At 43.0% G+C, this 18,558-nt stretch overlaps 1 protein-coding gene across 3 annotated transcripts in view; it reads right to left on the reverse strand.

Annotated features, from left to right (window-relative positions):
- adck1 (aarF domain containing kinase 1) overlaps positions 1 to 18,558 on the reverse strand; it is a 575,359-nt gene that overhangs the window by 138,472 nt on the left and 418,329 nt on the right. For all 3 annotated transcript variants that reach the window (XM_043697036.1, XM_043697034.1, XM_043697033.1), the window contains one exon: positions 4,141 to 4,338. In XM_043697036.1, the coding sequence (XP_043552971.1) occupies positions 4,141 to 4,338 (198 nt within the window). The remainder of the gene's footprint in view (positions 1 to 4,140; positions 4,339 to 18,558) is intronic.

Raw genomic sequence — 18,558 nt, forward strand, 5'->3', positions numbered from 1 at the left:
CAACAATGTCCTGTTCTTGATTGAATACTGACGAAAAGTATTCATTCAGTGTCTCCCCAATCTCTTCCGCCTCCACACGCAACTTCCCACTGCTATCCTTGACTGGACCTATTCCTACCCTAGTCATTCTTTTATTCCTGACATACCTATAGAAAGCCTTAGGGTTTTCCCTAATCCTACCAGCTAAGGACCTTTCATGTCCCCTCCTTGCTGCTTTTAGCTCTCTCTTCAGGTCCTTCCTGGTTACCTTATAACTCTCAATCGCCCCAATTGAATCTTCACGCCTCATCTTTACATAGGCTGCCCTCTTCCATTTAACAAGGGATTCCAATTCCTTATTAAACCACGGCTCCCTCACATGACCCTTTCCTCCCTGCCTGACAGGTACATACTTATCAAGGACACTCAATAGTTGCTCCTTGAACAAGCTCCACATATCAATTGCGCCCTTCCCTTGAAGCCTACTTTTCCAAGCCACTCATCCTAAGTCGTGCCTCACCGCATCATAATTTCCTTGCCCCCAGCTATAACTCTTGCCCTGCAGTGCACACTTATCCCTCTCCATCACTAGAGTAAAAGTCACCGAATTGTGGTCACTGTCCCCAAAGTGCTCACCTACCTCCAATTCTAACACCTGGCCTGGTTCGTTACCCAGAATGTCACATATTGGCAATTTGTATTCTTCCTACTGTAATCAATCTCCTGAGATCATCAGCTCAAAGATCTTGTTATCATTAATAGTAAACCTTTTGCATTGGCTATGGATTTGGGGTTATTAAACAATGGGGAAGCCTGCCTCTCCTGATGTTTTTCACTGATTGATAAGTGGATTGTAAGTGCTGCCCAAGGAACATGATGTTTCTAAGCCAAAGGAACACAATCTCCTTTAGGGGCCAGAAGGAGCACTTTCAGCAAATCAGGATTTTCATACATTCACCTCACATTGGCCAGCACTCAACAATGATGAGAGTTATACCTGCTCACTGGATTGTGGACTCTTTGAAAATCAGCAAAGAGCATGATGGTGACTGTCCTGTCTGTACAGAATTTATCACTAAAAAGTGAATGAATGTTCATGAAGTAACTCTTTATTTGCAGAGAGAGCAAAACAGACATGAAATTATTTCTGATTGATGGCTAGGCTGAAATTAAGGTAACCAAGTAACTATTAATCCCTACAGAATAAAGATGTGTCACAAGGATTAAAATTAATTATTGTGTATTGTCTAAGAGGCAAAGCAAGCTGGTTCAGTAATCACTTCCAAAAGGATAAACAGATGGCGAGGGAAATGTGCAGGGGTTTGTGAACAAGGGGTGAGACTAAAGAGATACCATTTTCAAAAAGTTAATGGAGATACAATGGGCGAAATGACCTTTATCTGCATAATTCTGTTACTGCATGACCAGTGCAATCCAGGTCCTCTTTAGATAAAATGTCCAGTGAAAGAAAACTGAAAGAAAGCACCAACATTGCATTGTTTGTACAATGGGTTGTTGTTAATATTGAATTACACGTCTACATCCACACCACTCAAATCAATAGCAGATATCCAGCAGCCAGAAGTGGAGGATAATTAGTTCTCACAGCATTCGTGATATCTCTGTGACAACAATCGAAAGCATTAGCGTAGAGAATTATAGTGCCACATCGGAACTGCAGTCCCTGAGTGGAGTTCCATTTGCTGGTGAGGACTGTATGTACCTCTGTATGAGTGTATATGTAGGTGTCTCTGTGGGTGTCTCCATGCTTCCTAGGTAAACACCATTACAGGTTGTTTTCATGTCACACTATTTTGGGCCTCACTATTGAATTACCACTAAAAGCGAATGCAATCAGATTAAAGGAAGACTTGCACTTTTACACCACTTTTTGACAGTATTAGAAGCACAGGTTCCTTTAAGAGTTCACCAGATGATGTTGTCCAATCAAACTGCTCAGAAATGTTAATACAATTCTGGGGCAGGTGGGACTTGAATACAGGCCTCTTGTATCAGACGGAGAGACACTACCACTGTGCCAGAAGAGAGCCCAAAAGCAACTAGAACAGCTCGAGAGTTGATGGTGAGAAGGTTATGCTCAGTGATACTGAAGAATTGGGTCTTCTGTTGTAATTTGTTCATTGTTTAAGTGGTCAAATGGATGATTTAGTGGTGGTTTCTTTTTAAAAACAAAGAGCTGGGCTCTTCATCAACTCAGGGGGCACACATTTAAGGTGAGGGGGGAAAGTTCAAAGGAGATGTGAGGGGCAAGTTGTTTATACAGAGTGGCAGGAATCTGGAATGTGCTGCTGGGGGTGGTGATGGAGGCAGATACGATAGGGCATTTGAAGGGACTTTTAGATAAACACATGAATATGCAAGGAATGGAGTGATATGGACCTAGGGCAGGCAGAAGGAATTAGTTTAATTTGGCATCATGTTTGACACAACATCGTGGGTCGAAGGGCCCATTCCTGTGCTGTACTTACTGTTCTATGTTCTATCAACAGGTCCAGATAGCAGTCAGAGTAGCAGTCATAATTTGCAACTGCCTACCTCTCTTCTACAGCTACATCTGTCCATTGGTCTCTTTGGAATGGCAGCACAAGGCATTCACCAGTAGCCTTGAAGCTTTCAGACTTAGGTGGCTACCCCTGGGACTGGTGTGCATTAACTCCTTCACTAAAACTATTTTGCTTCAGTCACTCCCTTGCCTTCTCCCTTTTTGATTGTTTTTGTTATTGTTATGTTAACCTTGGTGGGCAATGTTTGCAATGTACTGATTGAATGATTTGGTAATGGATTATTAAAATTTAAAAAAAGAGCTGGGTTCTTCCCCAGTGGGAAAATAAAAACTGTTTTGCTTGGGTGATTTGGTAATTTGGTGGTGGCTTTCTTTGTTTTAAAAAAAAAATGAAGTTTTCAGCAATCCTGCATGACAGTAAAATATTGCGGTTCATGGGATCCCAGTTATAAATATCTATTACGTGGTGTTCCGCAATCCATGGGCCAGCTACACTTGAGATACTGAAGGGCGCAACCCTTTTTTCTTCACTTTAAACATAACTGTCATTAGTCTTTTAGTCATACTGTAGCCCCATGCTCCTAATCTTGAGGCACTTGGTGCAGATGAGTTCCTTGTGGACCTGCTCCTGCACCTGCACCTGCCCAGACTAGCCATCAACAGATCAAGGTAATGGGGTCATTTAGGGGGAGAGTCTTAATTCTCAACTGTCTGCCTCTCTTTCATAGTTACATCCATGCCTCAGCGTCTTTGGAGAGAATGGATGCAAAGTCCACTTATATCCTTGAGGGTTTTCAGAATAGGTGGGCACCAGAGGAGCTCAGATGTATTATTTCGTCCTCCTATGATATTTTGATTTATTACACGCCCCTGATCAATATTTTCTCTGTTTGAGTTCCTTTTAATGTTGGTTATCATCACATTGCCCCTCAAAATCAGCAGTTTTTGTTATTTGTTAAAACGCTGAGTTCTTCTCCAGTGGACGTCAGCTTCTGGAAGGCAAAGGGTCCAAAAGGGAAACTGGTGTTTGCGCTAAACTGCAAAGTTCAAATAACACCTTCATAAATCTCTGAAAGACCTTTTCTGCCTAATTTATCATAGGGATATCAGTCTGTGGAACGCCTTTCACAACCCCAGACTACCTCAAGTACTTTTGAAGGTGCTGCAGGAAATGCGAGAACCATTTTATCGAACAGCAAATTCCCACAAACTACAATGTAATAACAAGAAGTTAACCTACTTAACTGGTGTCAATTGAGAGATAACTGTTTGCCAGCTCTTCTACTCTTCTTCAAAATAATGGATCTTTTATGCCTACCCAAAAAAAGCAGATTGGGCATGCGCTGTAACAGCTCTTCTTAAAATTGGTCCCTCTGACAGTGCAGCACTCAATTAGTACTGCATCAGAGTGGGAGCTTCGATTTTGTTTGCCCTCACTGGAAACCTGGTACAATGGCAAATGTCCTAAAAACTGAACCCCATCAGATCCATATAATGTAGCAGCAGCCCATCGTCTTATTCCGAATGCAGCAAACACACCACAAATCAATCAAGGACTTCTGGACTGCTGAGAGTTTTTTCTCAAAGCATTGTGAAATGCTAATGATAAGCCTGCTAGATTTCCAAATGTTACTCACCTCAGTCTCAGACACCGGCGTCTGGTCAATTCCTTTGGTTATAGAGGCCCAGGATCTGGCGGTGAGCATGCAGGCAAAGAGTGGGTACAGGTCCCCAGCCCCCAGCCTCCGGCTGTACATCTCGATGCCTTTCATGTCTGTTCTTATCAGAGAATGCCACAAGCGGCAGTAGTCGAGGCGGAACTCTTCGGTCAAGTTCTGGACAAAGCCAAGAATAAAACAGCAGTCAAGAGAAAGAGGCAATCATTAGAACTGAGCATCAATTTAGCATCAGAAGTGTTCAGAATCACAAAACTGATCTAGCACAGGAGGAGTCCATTTGACCCACTGTGCCTGCACTAGTTCTCTAAATAAGAATATTACTTATTATCTATTGTTTTTCTTTTCCATAGCCTTGCACATTACTTGCATCCAAGTAATCATTCACTGCCCTCTTTCGTGCCTCAACTGAACCTACATCCACCACAGTTCCAGGCACGGCATTCCATAAGCTAAATGTTTATATTTGCGCCTATTTTCAAATCACTTTGATTCTGTGCCCTCTGGTTCTTGGTCCTTTTACAAGTGGAGATAGTTCTCCCCTTGTATTCTATCAAGCCCCGTTCATGATTTTGAAACTGTCTTGTCAGATCTCCTATTCGCCTTCTTCTCTCCAAGGTGAACATTCCCACCTTCCTCAATGTATCCTCATTGTTTAAGTTCCTCCTCCCTGGAACCATTCCTGAAAGGCATTTCTGCACTCTCCCCACACTTTCACATCCTTCCTACGATGTAGCGTCCATAACTGTACACAATACTCCAGCTAAGATCTAACAAGTATCTTTTTCCCAACAGCTTTATGCATACACTTAGGGTTTCCAACTATAATGAAATCTATTGCTGGAGATTAAATCACGCCCCCTAGCCTACACTCAAGTCAGTCAGCCCATGGCCAGCCACATCCATCCTTGTGACACACTGTCTTCCACCATCTGGCAAGCAAAGAGAGTCTTTGCCAAATAGGGTGAAGCCTGACTATCAGCAAGAAAAGCATTTGTTTTCCTGTGCTCAATATTTTTACAACTGGTAGAGCAAAATGTTTAAAAATAATGACATTTTTTTGTAATTTTCTTCAATGTGCCTATGGTATATCTCCACTACTGTGCACACTGTAGCACCTTGGGAGACTGCCCTTTGACACCAGGTCAATTCTGAAGAGTGAGAAAATGTAAATGCAATAGGTCTTCAAATCTTTATATAGAATTTACTCACAGAATTAAATTAGTCAGCTCAACTGGCTTATGCAGTTATTTTTGCAGATTAACTCTCTCGCCATCTCCTTTCTGCCTTGTGTACCTGTCTTTAAAGACAACCCCAATTCTCCTCTACCACTCCGTAAGCAGCTGATTCCACATTTGAACCATCCTCTCAGTGTCTGGTAAACTCTTCATCAGATTTATTACTGAATACCTTATATTGATGGCATTTAGTTTTGAATTATTCCATCTTCCCTACGCTTGTATGAACTTCTGCTAGATACAAGACAGATGGATAAATCTGCTGCAGCAGCATTAGCAGAACAAGGATAAACACTTTTCCAGATCAGTGAATATCCCATCTTTTTTCAATAGAGATGCAAATATCAAACACAATGCAAACAGATTTGAGGCAAACATGATTACGTCTTTGGGTGTTATTTTTGTATCTTAACGCACATCAAAGGGTGAAAAGTTCATATTAGTTGATAATAGTGTTGGAACAGGCCAAGAATGAGTTCAGCAACCATCAACTGAAAAACACAACTTCAGCTTGAACATGGGTAAATCTAAAACTACACTGCGACTCATCAGACAGTGGTCAATCTATGGAATAGATTCCCTGCAATGATGAAGGAAGTTGTTTGTTTTGATTCATTTAAATGTAAATGAGGAAGATCTGTTTTCAGAAGTAACATTTTGGTGTGGAGTATCTGACAAATTTGAGGGAATATTCATGACGAGTGTTGGGAATTGGGCAAGTTTATCTACTTTGCTTCAATGTCTACCCTGCGCTCACCCTCACATGGTCCATCGCTGATGACTCCCTTCCCTTCCTCGACATCTCTGCTTCCATTTCTGGGGGTAGGCTGGTCACCACTATCCACTACAAACCCACCGAATCCCACAGTTAGCTTGACTATACGTCCTCACATCCCACTTCTTGTAAAGATTCTATTCCATTCTCCCAGTTCCTCTGTCTCCAACACATCTGTTCTGATGATGTCAATCTTGACAAGAGGGCATCTTCTTTGTCAACTAAGGATTCCCCAGCACGATTGTTGACAGGGCCCTTGGCCAGGCCTGACCCAAATCCCAACCTTCAGCCCTCACACCCTCTCCTCCCTCCCACAACAGCGATAGGGTCCCCCTTGTCTTCACCTACCACCCCACCAGCATCCACATCCTTGGGATCATTAGCTGTCATTTCCACCACCTTCAGTGGTATGCCACCACCTGCCACATATTCCCTTCCACTCCCTTGTCAGCCTTATGCAGGGACCATTCCCTCCAGAACACTCTATTTCATTCCAATAAATGCTGGCCTACCAGGGACATCCCTGTCCCACAAGTCAATAAAAAAAACAAAAATGGCCACACATGTCAATCCATCATTGTGGAGCTTGAAAACATGAGATGGAGGGGGTGCGTTGTGCATATGCATGTTGTGTACATGTTATGTATGTGTGTGTGCGCGCGCGCTTGTATTTGTCTTGTAGTTGTCAGTGTGTTGCATGAGCTTTGGGAAGTGGTGAAATTACAGTTTTACCTTTCTGGTCCACTAGACTGTGTTTGGGGGTTCGCCTCCAGGCAATGGCTGGAGTTTGGCCTCATCAGGAGTCAATCCACCATCTCAGAGATCCTCTTGGCATCACCAATTCAGCCAAAGTGTGGACATTATTGGAACATGCCAAAGTAAGATTCCCTGATTTTATTCCCCACCCCTGCTTTCAAATCTCTAACTTCAGGATTGGGATGAGTCAAAATCTTCATTATGAAGAGGCTAGCAGAACAGTAAAAGGCAAGCCATATGAATCTTGGTTCCCTTATCATTCCTTAACTCTCACAATAAAAAATCCTGGCTGTTTGCTCTTCAAGATAAGAATCGCAAGGAGGGATATGGGCCGGGTGCTGGCAGGTGGGACTAGATTGGGTTGGGATATCTGGCCAGCATGGACGGGTTGGACCGAGGGGTCTGTTTCCATACTGTACATCTCTATGACTCCAAGTGTACATCGCCAGGAATTCCTGTTACAGCACCACCTTTTCAGGATATACTCTCATTTTCCTGCTCCAAAGTACCTGACTGACGGGCACCTTGAAGGTAACAACGTTCTCCTCTCATTGACTCTGTCGGTCTGCCGAAAATTGATCAGTAAACATTGATCTGTTCTGTGTGACCTACTGAAAAGAGATATCCCAGGTAATACTGAATGCACTTAATAGTTTGAAACCGTCAAATATAGCAACCACTGGTACTCTGCTCTCTGAATGATACCATTTATACAGATTGCTAGTTTGACAGACAACAGGTTGTAGTTGCTCAACTACTTACTCTGTTACATACTGCAGGCAATCATAGGGCTTCCACATCACATTTCATCTTGGAAATCACATTTGACAGAAAAACCCTGATTAGTGCTATGCAGAGGCCCCCTAGCAGCAGTCAGGATATGGGGAAGAAAATAAATCAGGAGACAGAAAAGGCATGTAAGAAAGGCACTATTTCAATAATCATGGGGGAATATCAATATGCAGGTGCACTGCAAAATCAGGTTGGTTATGGATCTCAAGAAAAGGAATTTGTGGAGTATCTACGAGATGATTTTTTTGGAGCAGCTTGTGGTAGAGCACACTAGGGAACTGGTAATTCTGGGTTGAGAGTGTCGTGCTGGAAAAGTACAGCAGGTCAGACAGCATCTGAGGAGCAGGAGAATCGACATTTCAGGCATAAGCCCTTCATTAGGAATGAGGCTTTTGAGCCAAGGGGGTAGAGAGATAAATGCGATAGGGGCGGGGCTGGGGGGGAAGGGAGCTGAGAGTGTGATAGGTAGATGAAGGTGGGGGTATGGTGATAGGTAATTCTGGATTGAGGCAGACTTGATCAGGGAGTTTAAGATGATGGAACCCCTACGGAGCAATGACCATAATATGATAGAATTCACCCTTGAGAGGGAGACATTGAAATCATATTTAACAGCATAACAATTGAGTAAAGGTGACTACAATGATGTGAAGGAGGAGCTGAGCAGAGTTGATGGGAAGGGGAGCCGAGCAGGCAAGTCAGTGAAGCAGCAATGGCAGGAGTTTCTGGAAATAATTTGGGAGGCACAGCAGAAATTTATTCCAAGGAAGAAGAAAGAAAGGGGAGGATGAGACAAGCATGGCTGACATGAAAGTCAGGGCAGCACAAAAGCTAAAGAACAAGGTAACACTGTGGTGAAGGTTAGTGGAAAGCCAGAGGATTGAGAGGCCTTTAAAAATCAGCAGAGGACAATCAAAAACTCAATAACAGGGAGAAGATAAAATCTGAGAGTAAACTAGCGAGGAATATAAAAGACGACTGCAAGAGTTATTTTAGATAGATAAAAGGTAAGAGCGAGGTAAGAATGCTCTGTTGCTGATTGGCTGCTGGAAAATTAGGCTGGAGCAGTAGTAATTAGATTAGATTACCTACAGTGTGGAAACAGGCCCTTCAGCCCAACCAGTTCACACCGACCCTCCGGAGTAACCCACTTCCCTCTGACTAATCCACTAACACTATGGGCAATTTAGAATGGCCAAATCACCTGACCTGCACATCTTTGGACTGTGGGAGGAAACCAGAGTACCCAGAGGAAACCCATGCAGACACGGGGAGAATGTGCAAACTCCACACAGACAGTTGCCTGAGGCTGGAATCAAACCTGGGACCCTGGTGCTGTGAGGCAACAGTGCTAACCACTGTGCCACCGTGCCGCCCTTGGGGAACGAAGAAATGGCAGAGGAACTCAATAGCTACTCTGCATCACGCTCCACGCTGGAAGACACCATTAGCATATCAGAACTTCAACTGAGTTAAAGGCAGGGCTGAGTGTAGTAGTTGACATGAAGGAGGAGGTGCTGGGGAAGCTGAGAGGTCTGAAGATGGATAAATAACCTGAACCAGATGGACTACACCCCGGAACTCTGACGGAGATAGCTAAGGAGATTATGAAAGCATTGGTGGTGATCTTTCAGGAATCACTAGTGTCAGGGAGAGTGCCAGAGGACTGGAAATTGTCTAAAGCAATACCCCTTTCGTAAAAGGGATGGAGGCAGAAGACAGGAAATTTAGGCCAGTTAACCTGACCTCAGTCGTTGGTAGGACGTTGGAGTTTATCATTTTGGATGAAATTGCAGAAGTGCTTGGTAAAATAGGGCTGAGTCAGCATGGCTTTGTCAAGGGCGTTCATGCCTGACAAGTCTATTAGAATTCTTTGAGGAGGTAAGGAGCACATTACATGAAGGTAAGTCAGTGAACATGATCTATTTGGATTTCCTGAAAGCGTCTGACAAGTTGCCTCACAGGAGGCTGCTAAATAAGATAAGAGCTCATGGTGATAATGGGCAAGGTACTGGCAATGATAGAAGATTAGCTGATTGACAGAAGGCAGAAAGTAGGGATGAAGTGGTCTTTTTCAGGATGGCAGCTGGTGAGCAGTGGAGTTCCACAGGAGTCCTTTTTGGGACCACAACTATTCATGTTATACGTTAACAATCTGGACAGAGGAACTGAGGGCACTGTTGCTAAGTTTCCGGATAACACAAAGATGGATGGAGAGGCAGGTAATGTTGAGGAAGCAGGGAGGCTGCAGAAGGACTTGGACAGGCTAGAAGAGTTGGCAAGAAGTGACAGATAGACTATAGCATAACAAAGTATGAGGTTATGCACTTTGGTAGGAAGAATAGACGTGTAGACTGTTTTCTAAATGACGAAAGGCTTCAGAAATCTGATACACAAAGTGGACTTGGGAGTCCTATATCAGGATTGTCTTTAGCTTAGCATGTAGGTTCAGTTGGCAGTCAGGAAGGCAATTACAATGTTCGCATTCATTTTGAAATGGCTAGAATACATGAGCAGGGGTGTAAGGCTGAGGCTGTAGATGGCTCTGGTCAAACCACATTTGGAATATTGAGAGCAGTTGTGGACCCCATATCTAAGGAATGATGCGCTGACTTTGGAGGGGCTCCAGAGGAGGTTTACAAGTATGATTCCAGGGATGTAGGGTTTTCGTATGAGGAGCAGTTGAGGACTCTTGGTCAGTACTCAATGAAGTTGAGAAGAATGAGAGGAGATATGATTGAAAGTTACAGAATACGAAGAGACCTGGATAGAGTGGACATGGAGATGATGTTTCAACTAGTAGGAAAGACAAGGACCTGAGGGCACAAACTCAGAGTGGAGGAATGACCCTTTCAAACTGAGATAAGGAGGAATTTCTTCAGCGAGAGAGTGGCTGATCTATGGAACCCAATGCCACAGGGTTGTGAAGGCCAAGCCATTGAACATATTTAAGACACAGATAGATAAGTTCTTGATTGTAAGGGGATCAATGGTTACAGGGAGAAGGCAGGAGAACAGGGTTAAGAAATGTGTCAGCCATGATTGAGTGGTGAAATAGATTCAGTGGGCCCAATGGCCTAATTCAGCTCCTATTTCTTATGGTCTTGAGGGCCTTAATGTGATTTCTTGAGGTTAGATGATGGTAGTGAAGGAAGTTGAGATTTGAACATATTTTCAAGTTCCTAACTCCAATGCAGAAGTGACACAAATGAAATGGCTGCCACATTTACTGACTTTTTAAATGTACTTTGGTTTGACCATGTGCTGCCTGACGTGTGATACATTTTTTAATATAGATGTACTGCAATATTATATATTTCAAAAGAAACTCCTCACATATACGCATGGATGCGATAATCTATGCAGCCTGTCTGAAAATAAATATTCACTGGATTCTAGTAGCATGCTAGAGCAATCCTGTCCTCTGATGGAGACAGACCAGCTCACACTGCAAACCAACCAGTCTGATGATATTCATTAAAACACGCATATTATGACAGCAGGAAACCAGGAAAGTTTCATAAAAATCTAATTTACCCTAAAGATAAATCTCTTTCAAGTGAAAGTTTTCGAATGACTAGCTTAGCTGTTCCTGAAAGAATGCCAGGGAACAGCTCCTTGGCACTCAATGTTACCCTTGGCCTTCTGGGTAGTGTTCATGCCTCCAAGTCAGAAATTTGTAGGTTCAAGCTCTGGTTCTGAGAATTGAGCACATAATCTGCTGACACTTGAGTATGTAGATGTGATCCAAAACTAAGGGCCTGCTCTCTGAAATGGATTTACAATTATCCTGTGGCATTATTTGAAGAAGAGCAACTAAGCTCCTTTTATCCTTGCCAACATTTATCTCTCAACCAATAAAATAACCATGTAGTTGGAACTTAGAGGACTACATACAGCAGGATCCAGGTAGAGCAAGCAGAATGTTAGCTGCTTTTCAATGTGTCTATAGTGGTAGGAGATTTATATCCATGATACTCCAGGCATGAACAACAGACAGGCTTGAAGGGCTTGCTAATCACCTCCCATTAACATCTCCTGAATGTCAAATGCATGCTTACGTCACACAGCCTTAACATCGATATCAGCAGGCTATTGTCTCAGACAGTCAGATCCTGGATCTCCTGATGAGGTTAGCCCTATAAATGGAATTACTTTCTGTTTTACCTCCAAACCAAACAGCCGTAATCCTGCTCTCTGAACTGCGCCCCCCAGTCTCCAAAGAAAACTCATCATTTTCCAAACAAGCTAGCAAGTCACTAGTTGTTGAACTCAAGTGTCCTGTGTGAAACCTTTTTTTGCAATATGCTGATGACTTTGCGCTGCTATCAGTCTGTCCAATAGTTTAAGTACATGAGTTTAATGTAAAATTGGTTAGTTGAATTTCATAGCCTATTTGAGCTGTTCATTGTTTCTTTCACTCCGTCAGCTGTTGGAGTGTCAAGCCAGCTCATTCTCAGCTTCTATTTGGTAATCCCTAAGTCAATGCAGAAATGCTAAAAACTTTTCATACGGCTGAAATTCAAATGCATGTATTGATAAAATATCTACAACTTCCATTTAGTCCAGGGTCCCTAAAATGCCTGTGTAAAAGCAATTTATAAAATCCTCAAATACCTGTGTGACTGTTTCAAATCCATTCTCTAATGTATACTCAAGGGATCACAGAATCCTTTGACTGTCAAGGATTGATAGTTGAAATCTCTCTAAAAGACACACAGGACCTACGTATATAACTTTCCCGCATAACAAAAGGATTCGCAAGATTTAAGAAATGAGTTTTCCACATGACACAAGGCACAAAAAGTCAACACAGCAAGCCCTCAGTCCAAGATCTCCACTGTCTCCAAGGAACTGTCGCGATCAACTCCTGCATCTTGATTTATTTCGCTTTTCTTATTACTTGTACAGTTCTGCGATGGCGTGAAGAAGGTTGAAATTGAGAATCACTGAACAGAAACTGGAAAGGATGAACTCAACTTGTCAACATCTCTAAATCTTTAGTTAGGAGATTTTCACTTGCAAACCATACACGTAAGCCATCACCTTACACCAAAAACAAACATCTCTGCTTCTGCCACATGGACAGCTGGTAAAGTCTTTCGAGTATTGATTTATTTAAACAAAAATCAAAAGAAATGCAGATGCTGGAAATCAGAAACAAAAACAGAATGCAGCAGTGGTGTCAGCGGGGGCTTCCTGGTTACAGGGAGAGTGTGGGTCCGGCATGACATTCTTGGTGGAGAGAAGATGGACTTTCTCTCATCTTTGTCTTTGTATTCTTTCTATTCTTTAAGTATTAGAATGGCGCCAGATTGTGGCGACAGTTGAAACTTATCATTGTATTTTACCGTGTTATTCACTGTACAGTACAACTGACAATAAATCATCATTCTTAAAAGTTGCTAGAAAAATTCAGCAGGTCTGGCAGTATCTGTGGAGAGAAAGCAAAGTTAAGGTTTCAGGTCCAGTGACTTTTCTTCAGACTAGAAGAAGAGCCACTAGACCTGAAATGTTAACACTGATTTATTTTTCTCTTCTTTCTTTCTTGTTTTCCCTCCTTCCTTTTTTCCTCCATCTCCCTCTCTCCGCTATACATTTTCTTCACTTTGCAGTGCATTCAAAGCTGCCAGATTTGCAAATGCTATGTCTTTGCTCATTTTTTTCCAGAGGGCAGCTTTGGATTCAGATGCTACCCACAGCACGAGGGAAGCCTGCTATTAGAACTGATCTGAATGCTGGAGCAGTCCTGCCTCTCGTGTCACCTTCTGCTCTCCCACAAGAGAACGGCTGGGAATTACCAGCACGGCCCACACATGTTCAAAGTAGTTGTGCTCAGCTGGAGCGGCCAGTCTCAGGTGTGAGGGGCAGCGGTGAATGCAGGAACGGTTGTAAACCTGGATTCCAAACACAGAGGAAAACTCATTTCAGACCGAGACCCCATTGAGACTGGGCCTCTTGAAAAAAAAAACTTCCAGAAAACAAGCTTCAGGTCAGCGCACACACACAAATCCCCTGTTCATTGCTAACGGCTGAATGATCACCCCAGTAGCATTTAAATAGCAAGAAATACATCTGTGCATCGCTTCAACACACAGCAGCGTGCAGCTGGTAATTCGACGAAGATGTTTGACTGGGCCAGCACAGTCTTATTTACTAGTGAAATCGAATGAAGCAGACAAATTAAATGGGCTCCCCCAATGTTTAAAGGACATAGAATCACAGATCATAGAATCCCTACAGTGCGGAAACAGGCCATTCAGCCCAACAAGTCCACACTGACCCTTCAAACAATAACCCAACCCAGACCCATTCCCCTACCCTATTCCTCTAAATTTACCCCTGACTAATGAACCTAACCTACACATCCTTGAACACTTTGGGTTATTTTAGCATGGCCAATTCACCTAACATGCACACCTTTACACTGTGGGAGGAAATTGGAACACCCAGATGAAACCCATGCAAACAGTCGCCTGAACTGGAATCGAACCCGGTTCCCTGGTGCTGTGAGGCAGCAGTGCTAATCACTGAGCCACCATGCCGCCCACATGTCAAGGGGCTGGGGAGATGGTGCATAATGCAGGAAATAGAGAGGGGTTAAAAATGTAAAAGATGGTCTGGGAGAGCTGGGTTTGGTGCAAAAATATCCTCCTTTTGATAAAGGAAATGCTGTTGTTTGGCTGCTTGCATAACAGAGGCTTAAAACGCATGCGAGGTGTAGCACAAACTGAGCCTAGCTTTCTCTTCTCAAAACCAGCCTTTATCGTGTAAGCCTGTTAGAACAGTCTCAAAGGGTAAGATCCTAAGAAATAGAACCCGAAGTAGGCCCAATGAAACTGCTCTGTCAATTCAATAACACCGTGAGAAACACCAGGAGTGAATGAAGATATTGTGGCCCATTATAGTGTTCAACATGAGCAACAACAATGGTTCTGGGTATCATCCTGAGCAAAATATCAGGTCAGGAGTGGAGGAAGAGGAGTTGACCCTTCAATGTCTCTAATGTGTGCCACCATTCACAGAGATTGTGGCTGATCCATATCTCAATTGCATTCAGTTGCTTTAGCTCCATATCTGTTAATATCCTCATCTAAATTAAAAAAAACTATTCATCCCATTGTGAAGAGAGCTGGCACTTTTTCTACATACATGGAGAACAAGGGAATTTCTGGAAAAATAATTAAAGTCCAAAAATTACTTCTGGCAGTTTTTACATGGAAAGAAACAGAAAGATAGGAGCAGGATTAGGCCATTCAGCCCCTCCATCCTGCTCCAACATTAATTATAATCATGGCTATCATTTACTCCAGGGTAAACAGCCCTGACCTATTCAGCCTATCCCTGTTTTCCCCTCCCCATATCCATTGATCCTTTTAACCCCAATGCTATATTCAACTCCTTCTTGAGATCATACAACGTTTTGGCCTTGATTGCTATCTGTGGCAGTGAACCATTTTGTGAACATTATTTAACCTGTTAATTGAAAGGCAACAATTAACTTTTATGTGCACTAACATCCCCACTAAAATACTGATCAAAGGAAGTATGTATGTATACATCAGTTGTCCATCTGATTATATAACCAAGTCTGAAAATTAGGTTTCAGTTGCGTCCCAATACTTCATTCATTCACGGGTTGAGGGCATCACTGGCTAGGCCAGCATTTATTGCCCATCTTTAATTGCCCAGAGGGCAGTTAAGGGACAACCCACATTGCTGTGGATCTGGAATCACAGGTAGGCCAGATCAGGCAAGGATGACAGTTTCCTTCCCTGAAGGACACTAGTGAACCAGATCGGTTTTGCCAACAATTCACAATGAATTCATGGTTATCATTAGACTCTTAATACCAGATTTTTGTTGAATTCAAATTCCAGCATCTGCCGTGGTAGGAATCGAACCCGGGTGCCTAGAACATGACCTGGATCTCTGGCTTAACAGTCCAGCAATAATAGCAGTAGGGCATCACCTCCACAAAGTTGTAAACAATTAAGAAAGTCAAGCTCTCACACAGCTCCCTACATTGGACATGTCGGAGGCTGCAAATTAGGAATATGCCTGAGACATCATTTGTACCAGAAGCTACAAGTTGTGCCAAATTCACGAACTCGGAAGAATGCCTATTTTAGTTTTTACCCAGGGTCTTTATGGCTGAGTTGTATTTCATCGTCAACTGATTGAGCCAAGAGACAAAGTCACAGACAAAAAAGGCAGAAATTGCTGGAAAAGCTCAACAGGACTGACAGCATTTGTGGACAGAAATCAGAATTAACATTTTGGGTCCAGTGACCCTTCCTCAAAACACAGTCATAGAGTTGTGCAGCACAGAAACAGACCAATTCATCAGCGCCGACCAAATATCCTAAATTAATCTGTCCCATTTGCCAGCATTTGGCTCATATGTCTCTAAACCCTTCCTATTCATATACCCATCCAGATGCCTTTTAGTTGTTATAACTGTAACCACCTCCTCTGGCAGTTCATTCCACACACACTACCTTCTGCATGAAAATGTTGTCCCTCAGTTCCCTTTTAAATCTTTCTCCTCTCACCTTAAACCTAGGCTTGTCTATTATGGACTCCCCTACCTTGGAAAAAAGACCTTGAGTATTCATCCTATCCATGCCCCTCATGATTTTATAAAGCTCTATATGGCCACCCCTCAGCCTCCGACACTCCAGGGTAAACAGCCCTGACCTATTCAGCCTCACCCTATAACTCAAACCCTCCAACCCCAACATCTTTCCTATAGAAGAGAGACCAGAATTGAATGTATCTTCTGAAAGATTTTTGTTGTGAGCTCATCTGGACTGAATCACAAGAATACCGAATCTCAAAGGGAATAACAACTTGTATTCCACGAGAAGAGGGTGTTAGTTTGTTCGTAAGAGAATACTGAGTGGTAGAGGCATATCATGGCATAGAATATGCTCCACTAAAAGTATTCAGATTTTATTATTACACAGGGGACCCCTGATTTCCGAACATTTGACTTACCAACGCGACCCTATATAGTGTGTAATTTTAAAGATCTTAAATATGGACATTCCCTGTCCTTCCATACAGCCCCTGTATATTGTTCTGCATTGTGTTTTGCCTTGTGTACAAATCAACTTGTAAACAGACTCAAGAACAGAATCCGTACGCAACCCAGAGACTGCCTCTATGTATGTGAGTGGCATGGTGGCTCAGTGGTTAGCACTACTGCTTCACAGCACCAGGGTCAAAGGTTCAATCCCAGCCTCGAGCGACTGTCTGTGTGGAGTTTGCACATTCTGTCTATGTCTGCATGGTTTACCCCACAGTCCAAAGATGTGCAGGTCAGGTGAATTGGCCATGCTAAATTGCCCATAGTGTTAGGGGCATTAGTCAGAGGGAAATAGGTCTGGGTGGGTTACTCTTCGGAGGGTTGGTGTGGACTGGTTGAACCGAAGGGCCTGTTTCCACACTGTAGGGAATCTAATCTAATCAAAAGGTCTACACTTTTCCCCACCCTGAACCAATGTGAACTCCTGTGAGAAACTAGATTAAAATCCTACCTCCATTTAGAGAGGGACACAATATCTGGGAAATTCTGTGCAAGTACCACCCCCAGCCCACACACCATCCCCAGCCCCATCGATTCTGTGCAGGAAATCCCTCTAACCCTGGTAATTGGATGACCATTAGCTGAGAGTTAAAAGCAGGAAGATACAAGGCCCTGCAGGAGAAGGTAAGCTTTTAAATGTGAGAACACGTTTGGATAATCCCCACTGCGCACATTTCATTGATCCAAAGAGCTGCCTTTCTCTTCAGTCGTTTTTAATCTTTAAAAGGCCACATTGCAGATCAGAGGTCAATGAGTCGCCATCCTTACATGTGTGAGCTTGTCTGTCATGTGCATGTCTTTCTTTACTGTCTATTTTTCCCTTCTCTCTCCTTGCTTCTCCATATTCCTCCAGTTACTACCTCCCTGTCTTGCATCAGGGTTTGCTGCTAATATTTTTCCACAGCAGAGTATCAATATGTTTTTGAGGCATTGTTTCCCAGCATGCTCAGTGTTCAAAGAAAACTCTGCCTACAACAATTCTGTTTCTCCCTAAAACATACTCAACAATGCATCTCTGAAATCAGAGAAATGTGAACATTTGGCACTGTTTCAACATTTAGGGGAGTCAATGACATTGTGGTAATGTCATTGGACTAGCTAATCCAGAACCCCAGGCCAATGTTTTGGGGACATGGGTCCAAACCCCATTGTGGGAACACCACCAATTGTAAACTCTCCTCCAATCCACTCACCATCCTGACTTGAAAATATATCGTTATTTTTTCACTGTCACTGGGTCCTGGCATTCCCTCCCTAAGGGTATTGTGGTTCTACTTACAGCAGGTAGACTGCAGTGGTTCAAGAAAGTAGCTCACCGCCACCTTCTCAAGGGCAACTCAGCACAGACAATATATGCTGGTCAGTCAGTGATGCCCATATCCCATGAATGAATAAAAAAAGGCAGATGGTGAAATTTTAATCCAATAAATATCTAATAGCGACTATGGAACCGTTGTCAATTGTTGTAAACACTCATCTGGTTCAATAACGCTTTTTAGGGAAAGGAATCTGCTGTCCTTACCTGGTCTGGCTTACATATGACTCCAGGTCCATAACAATATGGTTGATTCTTAATAGCGATGGGCAATAAATGCTAGGTAAAAACAATGACTGCAGATGCTGGAAACCAGATTCTGGATTAGTGGTGCTGGAAGAGCACAGCAATTCAGGCAGCATCCGAGGACAGGCAAAATCGACGTTTCGGGCAAAAGCCCTTCATCAGGAAT

Source organism: Chiloscyllium plagiosum, chromosome 10, assembly GCF_004010195.1.
Source record: "Chiloscyllium plagiosum isolate BGI_BamShark_2017 chromosome 10, ASM401019v2, whole genome shotgun sequence".
In the NCBI taxonomy this organism is placed as follows: domain Eukaryota; kingdom Metazoa; phylum Chordata; class Chondrichthyes; order Orectolobiformes; family Hemiscylliidae; genus Chiloscyllium; species Chiloscyllium plagiosum.